This window comes from Anoplopoma fimbria, chromosome 8 (genome assembly GCF_027596085.1).
Source record: "Anoplopoma fimbria isolate UVic2021 breed Golden Eagle Sablefish chromosome 8, Afim_UVic_2022, whole genome shotgun sequence".
Taxonomy (NCBI): Eukaryota; Metazoa; Chordata; class Actinopteri; order Perciformes; family Anoplopomatidae; genus Anoplopoma; species Anoplopoma fimbria.
The window spans coordinates 22,818,852-22,831,040 of record NC_072456.1 but is presented as its reverse complement, the minus strand read 5'-3'; the positions used below and the strand labels follow the sequence as shown (position 1 = coordinate 22,831,040).

Genomic DNA, 12,189 nt, shown 5'->3' with positions numbered 1-12,189 from the left:
CCGAGATATCTTCACGTGTCCTCTAAAACCTGAAAAAGTAGAAGAGAGAAGGGCAATGTCAGATCTCACTGCTCATTAAGCTGTCATTCCAAAGATCCATTTCTTTAAACTTTGGATAGTTCAATATGGCTCTATTATATCAGTGAAATGGTCTGGAGAGAGCTAACCCACACTGGCACCCCAATCAATCTTTGTCAATCACCATAATGACAGATTTTCTCATAATTAATACGCCCGCTGTGAGGCAGATGAAATCAAACCTTATGGTTTCTACATGTCTGCAGAAACTGAAACTCTAGAATCGTTAAATAATTCAGCTTCACATTCACGGAACATATTTAATGTGTATTCGTCTAATAAATAAGCTCTAAAATTCAGGCTTTCTGAAGAAGTAGGGAGGACAACGTTTGACCATCAGCTCTGTCAACCGGAGTTAAATGTTCAGCCTCGACAGAAACAACATTGCGGCTCTAAATGTTGGACCGGTGACAGGGCTTTTGACACTTTGCTGGCTCACCTGTGCTGCTGCAATGAATACTGAAGGTAGGCTGTGTCAGTAAGGGCGGCTGGCATCCTTCGGTCTCTTTAGCTGGACTTTCAACCTCTTCATCCCGATCTGAAAGCCATTCATGGCTTGAATAGCTGCCTGTGCACTAGCAGGGTTGTCGAAGCTCACGAAACCTGTGAAGAAGAACAAGTTCATCAGACCGGATGAGAATTAAGATTCTTACGAGTGTATGAAGAATTTAAGTGATTATATACACACGTTTTTTTTTTTTATGTGTACATAATCAACACCAGTGTAACAGTTGGATTTTCACCAGCTGCTTCTTGTTGCACAACTTCCTCAATGAACTTTGAGCAACAGCTGAAATAAGCGAACATCGTGGGACTTTTTTTCTTTACTGTCATAAAGCATCACTGTCATCACAGGAAGTTCTGTGATCCTTCAGGGAGGCATGTGAAGTCGGTTACTCATTGAAGAAAAACCTCACAAACATCTGATAACATCTGGCTTTTGTCTTTAGTGAGAAAGGTTTCATTCCCAGGACAAATGGCTTTGCAGTGGTCACAGGTAGTTATTGGCTTCAGCTCCGATCGGCAGTGATGGACACACGAGACCCGGGTGAACTCGCAAATTTCTGCCGCTTTTCTGGCGCGCTTGTTTTGTCTTTCAACAGTTCCCTCAATCACCAGCTCTGGTTTTGATGTAAAAGTATACGGTTGTATACGCTCCTCAAAGCTTCCAGAATGAAATAACCAGTATTTTTACCTAACGGACCGTTGTAAAACCCCCCAACAAACTAAATAAAACTCATCAAAATGGTCATTGTTGGTTTACTGCTGTATTTTAAGTGTTAACCAACCCCAGTTTCCTGGAGCGAGACGTTGAAGGTGGCACGTAGTTAAGAAAGGTTACTCGTCTCCTGGCAATGGGAATAGAGTCTATCGCCTATTTTAGGGTTTCATGTGTGTAAAAACAACCTGCATATATGTGCTAATTTTGCTGGAAAAAGGGTATGAGAGAGAATGGATTGTCCAGAATATTTTGAAAGCTAAGAAAGATGGATCTGTCAGGTTTTAGATTGTGGTGATGGGATATAAAAAGATTATCCCATATAAATTGTTACTTTTGTAACTTTTTTATTTTTGTAATCAGTTTTTTTTTTACTTCATATAATTCCCAAGATATCTTCCTGACATCGCTGGAAAGCCCCAAAATACAAAAACATGAATGAGCACACATCCCTGTTCAAAAGCAGTTTGACCAAAACAAGAGCAAACATAGTTCATCGTGGGGAGACAAGTCTGCGATTCCCTCAAGATAACCTCCTCCTCGAACCTATGCTGAACATCCTGTTTTCATCATGTGTAAAAATAAAGCCTTGAGGATTCAGTGACCAGAAACTGCAGTGGAGTGTGTCTCCGCCTGATGCGCTCCCCTGTGTCTGCGGTGTCATTAGGAGCAGCCGACGACCCGTGAAAAAACAGCAGGAGCCTCTCCGCCTTCACGGCCCACCTGGGAGAGATGTCCGCCTGGCCCCGCTTGGCTCCGGGTTTGGCCCATTAGGGGCGAAGGCTCGGGCGGCACGGGGGGAGGACCGAGTGCGGGTCTGAAGAAAGTATGGAGGCAGGGAGAGGAGGTGACCTGCTCACCCTCCATCAGGTTAACACGTTGGTCGGCTGTGGGTGGAGATGAGATGGAGAGGAGATGCAGGCTTAGAGCTGTAAGCCCCTCCGCTCAGTCCTGTCACACGTTACAAGTGTGCTTTATCTCTCGCTCCGTGTTTCCTTGTCTTCTGCTCGCCATCAATCTAAGTTTATCCCCTCTTTCGCCTCTCTAGATTAATTACACCAGCGTGCTCCCTGTTTCCCCAGCCCTAACATTATGTTGTAAATGCATAGTGTATAAGTCAATACTGCAAATAGCTCTTCTTTCATGAATTTATATGTTATTAAGTCCCCCCAGGGAGACGGGACCGGGCGATCAATTTTGCCCAGGGTTCTGCTGTTCCCTGAAGTGAAAACAAATGCTGATCCATAATTGTCCTTTGCCATCCTCCTCCCCCCTTCCCTCCGTCCCTCCGTCCCCCGTCCCCATCGCCATCCCTGCTGGCTGTCTCCTCAAAGTTGTTATAAGCCCTGGGGCTTGTTGGTGTGTGTTGGCTGACGGAGCTAAATGGGACGGGAGGCGCGGCGGTGTGTGAATCAGCCTCGGCACTGAGGGTATTGACAGATATTGGGGTTACAGAACGGTGATGTGGATGCTGATGCAGCACCTCCAGCTTTTCAGGTCACACAGCTGCCAAGCAGAAACAAGGACATGGGCTCTGATCGACTGCATCATGGCGAGTTCGGCTGCCATGTATTCAGCACATTTTTCTACAGCACTGGTGCCGAAACACAACAGTCATCAAGATGCAAATTCAGGTCAGTCAGTCAGGGGTAAGATCCTTCAATCTACCGTGTCTGGGTGCTGTCAAACAGCATCACAATCTTCAGCAGCTAAGAGAATATTTGTTTAACAAATAGTTTGGAGCGCGGTATGAAAATAAAAACTTGAAAATGAAACTTACACGATGAAGCTTCGCACCTCGGCTGTGAGTTTTTACACAACACCCACAAATGTCTGAATATTTTAGGAAAACTATAAGAGATCAGACCGCGAAAACAAATTTTGTTTTGTGCAAGAGCACACTGCTGTGTGTCCAACTCCTTAAAAACATCCATTATACATTTCCCTGGAGTGTATTCATGCAAATAGAGGGTGAGTATATTTCCCCCAGTATTGCTCTCTTCTTCTTCTCGTATCAGAATTCACAGTAGAGGCCTGAGCACCAAAAGATATAACCAAAGACATAACTGTGAGGTTTTCTACTCCATAGCTGCGTGTGACTGTCAGTGAGTAACTCACCGAAGCACTTGCTCTGGTTGGTTGCCCGGTCCATGAAGACCTTAGAAGAGATGACGGTGCCGAAGGGCAGAAACATCTGCATGAGTTCATTGTCTCCAAACTCCTGTGGCAGGTGGTAGATGAACAGGTTACAACCCTCCGGGCCTGAAGACACAGAGAGGGAGAGAGAGAGAGAGAGAGAGAGAGAGAGAGAGAGAGAGAGAGAGAGGGTTGGTGGGCGAGGGATGGAGAGAGACGGATGTGAATTTGTCATTTTGATCTATGAAGTCTCTCGTGTCGACTAAATTAAGATAAGTAGAAATAGATTTCCAGGATGTCTGTGACATTATCAGTGATAACACATAACTGTTCTTTAACACGTAAAGATAAATTGGAGGAAAAAAAGTTTTAGCATAGATTTGCTGATACTGAACGGATGAGAGAGGATTCAGATTTTCTATTTACATTTCAAAAAGCTCTTCTGATCAAAATATGAATACCAACGAGAAAATCTAGATGACAGATCAAAGATTTTCCATCAAGCAACTATCTGTAATTTGATCAATGTGCCGCAAAGGAAATCAAATTTGATTAATAAAAATGAATATAAAGAGTTTTAGTTAACACTTTCTATGACACATATATAATACATGCATTACAAATACACTTCCTGAACATACATGTGCTTAAAGCACTGTATAGTATCATTATATGCACTCATATATATTTATAATGATTTATAATAATAAACAAAGCACATTTTAAATCATTTTATAATGACTTACAAGCTCAAGAATCATAATTCTTCATAACCGTTTGTCTTTTGCAAGATTTTTGTATTTTAAAACATTTAGTTTGTTTTTCTTGCAAAGATTTAATGATACTTTTCATTCTTAAAACTGAAAATGACCACTTTGAGTAACTTAAAATCACATCATAATGCATTATAACAGTGATTATAATGCATTGAAGAAATATCATTATGTATTACAACCATAAAATGCTCTATCATGTGTTATGATTATAGTTTTAAAGAATTAGGAATTCATCTGTGTGCTTATAACTCCAATTATACGGTGGTATAAGCACGCCTTATAACTATTTTTGGAATGCACTGTAGACATGGGCGTCATAGAAAGTGCTACAACGTTTAAAAAGAAAGAAAGAAAGAAAATGATTTCTCTCATGTACATGATGTAAAACAGAGGGCTTGATTGCTTCACATAAGGTCTTCAATCACACTTTCACCGCCTGTCTGACACAGTTTTCTCTAATATTGGAAAACACATACCCATAGTCAATAAGAAAATAAAACGCTGTTAGTCATTCTCTGCACATTAAACGTCAACCTGAATGTGAACCTGCAGTAGGTTTGAGTGCAAACCATCACATTACATTGTGAGTTACTTTATCTTCAAGTAAACTGCCGCAATTTTCTTGTAACCCTACTTTCTACATTTTCATTATTTTAATTGTTCCATCTGGGTTGCAGTGACATTATTCTCACAGCTAGGGATTTCATTATATAAGTTTTAATTATATCTTATGAAAAAAAAAAAAAAAAAAAAGAAGCATGGGCCTATGTAGATTATATGCAGCCTATTTTCAAGATGTACAGAATAATGTAATCGGTTTAACCCTGTTCCCTCATCCTCATACTGTATACCTAAGATAAGATGTGGACTCCATTTAGTGATATTGTTCCACTTTACTTATCTATTACAGAGAGTGAGATGTGAACAGAGTTAAAGCAATATTCTACTCTCACCCTCACATTCTTTATATAAGCATTTCACAGAAGGAGGCGTGCACGGTGCTAAAGTAATATCGCTTTCTCATGCTCATCTCCTTTATATGTCTATTACACGGGATGAGATGTGTGTAAGTGTAGAAAGTAATAATGTTCTCTCACCCTCACCTTCTCTCTGCTGCTGCTGCTGGATGACCTGGGGTGGTTGGGGCAGCGTCTGGCCAATGGGAGTCAGCGTGGTGGCTGGGTAGATCGCTGCAGAGAGAGGGAGGGGGGGAGAGAAAGGATGGAGAAAGAGAGAGAGAGACAGAGAGGGGGGTGGGGGGAGAGCGTAAAAACGGGGATCCAACAGAGAACGATGTCAAGGATGCTTAAGGTCGATCGCACAAGCGTAACATGTGTAATCAAAGGCTCTCTGATGTTATGTTCTAAGGCGCCGTCCGTCGCTATCTGAACACATGCAGCCTCACGCTCACACAGCGCTCAGTAATTGTCTCGTAGCTGCTTAAGCATTAAGCATTTACGGCATATTGTTAAAAAAAAAATCAAAAAAAGAAAATCTGTCTTATACCTGTGTACTGCTGCACTCCGGTGAAGGCTTGCTGGAGGGTGTCGGCCGCGGTGGGGCTCTGGGTGGAGTAGGGCGGCAGGCCGTTGGTGTACATGGTCTCCACCGCGGGGTGTCCGTTGGGCTGATGAGGGATGCCGGTGAAGCCGTTGACGAGTGGCGTGACGATGCTGGGCGTGCTGATGTTGGCTGGTGGAGAACTGAGGCCTGCTGGGAACAACAACAAAAAAATGTTTTACAGTTACTGGCTCTATCCACATAATACTACAAAAACAGTTGTAATGTCTTAGGACGTAGGTGTTCACATACAGACATGCTTTTCATACAGAGTAAACACGCCCAAAGACAAGTAGATCAACACACACACACACACACACACACACACACACACACACACACACACACACACACACACACACACACACACACAGGCAGCACCAACACACAAAGCACTGCGTCTCCTCTATAATGCAAGGACACGGGTGCGACGTGAGTCTGTCACATATCCGCCGTTTGTCGTGACACATCCTGCAGAATAGCTGGGAAGTCAACCTGTGAAAAATGAGCCTGTCCGTAGTGTTTGTGCGATACCCTGCTGGCTCCTACTGCTCAGGATGATGAAACCACTATGCAACTTCAGAGAGGAGGGGGAGAAAAAAAGAAAAAGAAAAAAAGGAACAAAGATCTGGGCTAAATAGAAGGAGATTACAGAGGGAGATTCGCTTGAACGAGCGGGTAGCAAAAACAAAAAAAGATGCATCTTATTTTTTATACATCATAAAATAAGGAAAAGCAAAATAACAACAGTTGGCAGTTTGACAAATGGGTGGGTCATAACATATATGGTACACGCCTGAAAGGCAGCTGCAAGATGCTTCATGAGTGGAATTGAAATTGGATGCTCCCTGTCCTCTCCCATTCAATGCATTTTAAAAGGACCCTCCTTTGGAAAGTGTTTCCAATTATGCCAGGAACATCAAAGTGCCCATTTTGAGCAGAATCTCACTGTGTGATGGTCTCTCTAAAAGGGCCGCTCCGTGGCAAAGCATCCGAAGCTCGTTGAAGTACAGCTCCCCCGAGGACCACCTCTCAATCTGGAAACCCTCGCCGTGATTGGACGGAGAGCCCAGGTTGTCACGGAAACCCTCCAGCAGGCCATATCCTCACAATCTGGTGCCTGAGTAAAGAACCCCCCTGTGAGAGGTGGTCCAGATAGGGTAAACAATCACGTCGCGTATACACAAAGCATGCGGAGGAGATTTATGCTAATGCCACGGTAAATATGCTGTACATCACTCGCTCAAACCTCCCACCACTGAGTAATATCATCTACATATCCATATGGAATTGCGTTTCTTCTTCTTCACCTACTATATTTCCTTTCCTTCTCCCCTCTCCTCTCTCTCTCTCATTTAAGTCATGAGGAGGCTGACAGTCCGGCAAGCAACTGCAGTGACCGGGGGAATTGCTCGGGTCCAGTGAGAGCTGTTGTGTCTTTTGCGCTGGTTTCCCTTTTCTTTCTTTTTTTTTTTTTTTTTTTTGAAGCCTCCCCCACGATTGCTTGTTTCCTGCGGAGCCGTGATGAATTAGACTGCAGCTTCAGCCCATTCTCCCACCAGGACCCAGGAGACCGCCGCTCCTATTCTGAGGGCTAGAGACAGCTAGTCTGCTCGGGCCACACGCACTCTACTGTACCGCCAGATAATGCACCCTCTCCATCATCAGGCAAATTCATTTTCCAAGGCTTAGCAGTGCCGTGGGAGCGGGCGTCTATGTATGCGTTGCAGTTGCAGTGATCGTAGGAGCAGCGGCGGTAGTGGTAGGTGGTTGTGTGGACCCCTTTACACGCGATAATGTAAGTTCTCGGGTCAGCAGCTGGACACGGCATCTCTGGTAAAGGAGAACACGCGGCAAAAGTAATATATTGAGGCCACCGGGTCCAGTCAGGGTATCACGCTGGAAATGTCACAGCAGGGAATGAGCATAAAAATCACATGTGTAATAAAGAAAGCATTGATATTGTAGTGAGGCAAAGCTCTGAAACATTTATCCACAATAACTAAACTAAATTGAATGGTAACGAACACTACAGTAGCTGGGAAATACATGTATTGGACCGCAAAATGGGTTCATGATATAAGGGAAAAAAAGACAATAAGCAACACCATGGCCAATAAAACAACGATTACATGAGAAAGCCATTTATGTAGCCTAGTCATCATCTTTATCCTCACTGTCACAATGACCCAATATACAACATGAGCGCACCCTGAGAATGTTCTCCTCGGTGGAAATGGGGGGAAGTATTTCCTACTATCTTGAACTAGAAAATAACAAGACATTTTCATTTTATACCTCAGTGGACATATAGTTCTTGCATTGTGGGGAAATTGTATTCATAGTCTGCTAACAACGCACACGCAAGAGTGTGGGATGTCAGTGTGTGCTGCGTGCATTGGCCTGTAATAATGACATGTTGTTCCCCACCAAGGCATGGGTGAATACGAAAATACCGCACAGTCGATTATATATTCCATACAGCTAGCTCTTAACTATCACCTCTCTACTCTTATTACAGCGAGAAAGAGGCCTGCACTGCAAAACAGTATGAATATGTGTATGTCACACATATATATGTTATGGAAGCAGAATTACATTCATATTCTTGGAGGCTGCTTCTTAGAGAAAAACTGTTGATTTGCTCCTAGCCACGACTGCTTCACCAGAGAAGTCTTCACATGCGACAGAAGCATTTATTATGCTAATTAGGCATTCAAATCAACGAGCAACGCTATACCCATACTGGAGAGTGCAGTCATTACCAGCACAAGGACCGTATTTCGCTGGAGCAAGTAATAAGCACTCAAAACAGATGCTTTCATCTAACTGATTTAAAATGTGATGCATTTAGACTCAAAGAGAAAATGTCTGTCTGCTCCTTGAAGTATGAATAATACATTTTGAATATGGGAAGGGCAGCTTTTTCAGAGGCCCAGTTGGTATACCAAGAAAAACGATGTGACTTTGAACACTGCCCTTTAGATTACCTATAAATATTTGTGAAGAAAATATAGCCAAATAATTTGTTTTATTGTCTAGTATATATTAAAATGCACATCAAAATACAATTCTAAATTGCCTGTTTTGCGTTTATAAGGTCACTCTTATAAAAAATGTCATTGAGTTCTGATAAGATATATAGAGTCTTTCCACTTAAGGCCCTGAAAACCTATTTTCTCAATCTGAATTTTTGTGAGTCAACAGCCAGGCCACTGTCAATTACCAACACCTACACAGTCCTGCTGACACAAATTATATGATTACATTTGTACTCTTATTTTTGCTTATTAAGTTATGGATATACTAGGCAGTAAAGATTTAACGTCAAGTTTTCAGGGACTTTGAGTTTTAATTTAAGACTTGCTGATATCATAACAAAAAACAATTATGTGGGCTTGATCTATACTCTGAAATTTGAGGGATTCCTTCATGGGTAGAATAGGATTAGTACCTCATTTAATGTATTAAATTGTCCTCCTTTCTGTCATCTTCACTGATAAACTTGTTAATCTTAGTGAGAATGTGCTTGTACGCTGATGATGCAACTCTGTACAGCCATAAGACATCTCTGGCTGAAGTGGAAGCTAGTCTCAACAATTAAAAAAAAAGAAAATACCTGGGAAAGTCCATGACTCTGTAAAGCACAGGTCTGCAGAGTCATTCACACCAAATCAGGTGTTCCTCTTGTGTGTTTAAGCTGCAGTGTTTGGGAACTGCAGATTGATGTGCGATGATTCTGTTTCAGCCTTTCACTGCGGGCTGCTGCTTTTGTGCGGTAAATAACATGTACGAGACATGCATGTCTTGGAGGACAGGTGCACATATTGAGAGGGATCACTATGTCAAACAGCTCATGGTGTTCGTCACCGTGGAAGTGCTCTGCATTAATGATGTAGCCATGCTCGAATTAAGCAGGGATGCTGTGGCACATCCAGCTGCCTGTGAGTGGGCTGTCTCTGGCTGTAAAGCATCTGCAGTATATTTTGTGTAATATGTACTTCAGAGTAGAGCAGTACCATGCAACAGAACATTAAGAGTGACTTTGATTACACACTTCTCACATCCTAACAAAGCATCCTTGACACAATGTGTTCTTCATCACATACACACAGCAGGATCCGCATCTCTCTAAATTTCTCCCTTCCTCTCCTCCCTCACCCTCTTTATCTCCCCCTCTCTTTCTCTCTTCCCGTTACTCTGTCTCTCTCTCTCTCTCTCTCTCTCCCACCCTTGTTTTTGTTTAACTTTTATTTCTTCTGCGGTGCTCAGGGAGCGGCACCTGGTGAACATTATTTTCAAAAAGCATCATCATGCATCATTGTAAGGATACATGCTCTAATCAGCTGAACCATCTGGCAAACGGCTTATGCACCATCAAGCTTAAATGCTTTGCATCTGTTGATCAAATGGATGTCTCATTGTTTTCAGAGTAACACCCTTAACCTCTGAGCCTCTTTGTTGTGCTTCGGCTCACTGTCACAAACAAGATTTTTTTTCATGTTGCAGAGGTTATACTGATCATTTAAATACAGGATTAATGTCACACATTTACATCAAGATCAGGCAGGTTTTTCCATCAATTAAGCTACTATGGGAGCTTTATGTTAATGCGGAGCCGTGTAGGTAATTCAGAAAGGCGGTAGTCTAACTGTCAATTGGCAATTGCTCTCATTTTGGAAGGAAAGGGGATATTAACCTTTTCTTCCTTTTATGCTTTGGTACAATTGACGCAGTTTCCAAATGTCAAAATGTATAGATTTGTTTTGAAAATCTAATTTGGTTGATGATAATACAACTTAATACATAAATTACACCTCTGTCGAAGAAGAGATGCACTCTGCTCCCAGACCCTAAAACAGATTCAGATATTACAATGAATAATTCCACTGACTTGTGGCAGACATCCTACAGTCTCTGGTGTCAGAGTCTCTTGGCCTACTTATACAGACAGCCTTGCCAGTAATGTGGTATTCCTTCAATGAACTCTAAATAAGTCATAGTCACAAGTGTGAAAAGGGAGACGGAGAGAAAATAGCTTTGTATACCAAAGCAGCAAGCTACACTACCACTCCTGCAGCTGCTGGCAGCCACATTCAAATTAATGAATGAAAAAAGGGGAAATAAAACATTTCATATTTATGGAAGTCCTTGAGAATTCACGAAAGCCATGCTTTCTCTCAAGGATTAATAATGTATTACATCCAATAATAAAAAGGTAATCAGCCCGACAGTAGCTTACACAGAAGCATGTCCACAAGCAAATAAATGGCTCCACTTCACACATCACATTCACAGATCTCTTCTTTTCCTTTCAGTGTTTGTATCACAAACAAAAACAGATTTTTTTTTCTTTGCCTAAGCCAAGTTGTTAGCTCCTGGCATTGCCAATTGATACTAAATTGCTTTGTGTTTCCCTATAGAGAAGAAGTTTTGTTTAGCTTTTAAAGAGTATCTAACAAAATACAGCAATATTTCCTTTATAATAAGGAACAGATCTTTGTTTTCGAGAGGCTACAGTTCAAAAGAGATACAAGAACAGCACAAACAATACAAACAGACTGGAGGACAAAGACACACACACACACACACACACACACACACACACACACACACACACACACACACACACACACACACACACACACACACACACACACACAAACACTTAGACAGAAAGACAGAGGTCCTTGCAATACAGTTGCACAATCTTTCATCAGCACTATTGTGTTGCAAAATATAGGTATGCATGCAGAACACAAAGATCTGAATTGCCGTACTGTCAGTGCTTTGCCCGTCAAAATAAGAGGCTTCTCAGCAAGACTGAGCTCCATTTTTAATCACTGTCTCTGATTGATTACGCCCGCCCAAAAGTGCACACTTTGCACTGAAAACATCACCGTGAATATTTGACAAATGGATCTCCTCTCTAGATTTATTGAACAACGTTGAAAAGGAAGTCCTGCGGATGTACTGTAACACATGCAGTGCAGCATGTGCCATCATAACGCTTTCTGTGCATGCATTCATTTGGCCTGAGGTGGACAAATGTGTGTTAAAAGAAAGGTTAATAAGGGTCCTGTAGCATTGATTTCTATACCTGGTCTGCTTTCTGTCCTGTTTATTGTAATTGAATGGACTGTTGTGAAGTAACTAAAGCAGAACAAAACAGGGTTTGTACAATAAAACTGTCCTTTCTTTGTGTCTGTGAATGAAGAAGTGAACACTATTCTAACATGAGGGAGCCACAGTGCAGAAAGCATTTGATGTAGTGCAGCAACTTTATGGTAAGGTTTCCTATGATGGCTTTAAAGATGATCTACAACAGGCCTTGTTGCACAGATGGCAGTTCTCTCTCTCTCTCTCTCTCTCTCTTTCTCTCTCTCGCAGTGATTGGTTTAAAGTTACCAAAGTCATCAC

General features: G+C 42.1%; 1 protein-coding gene across 1 annotated transcript in view; it reads right to left on the bottom strand.

The window, feature by feature from the left end:
* The window catches only part of celf5a (cugbp, Elav-like family member 5a), a 187,559-nt gene continuing 175,370 nt past the window's right edge, over positions 1-12,189 (bottom strand). The window contains 5 exon segments of the mRNA XM_054603544.1: positions 1-29; positions 518-681; positions 3,416-3,559; positions 5,313-5,399; positions 5,716-5,919. Of these exon segments, the coding sequence (XP_054459519.1) occupies positions 554-681; positions 3,416-3,559; positions 5,313-5,399; positions 5,716-5,919 (563 nt within the window). The 3' untranslated portion in view covers positions 1-29; positions 518-553.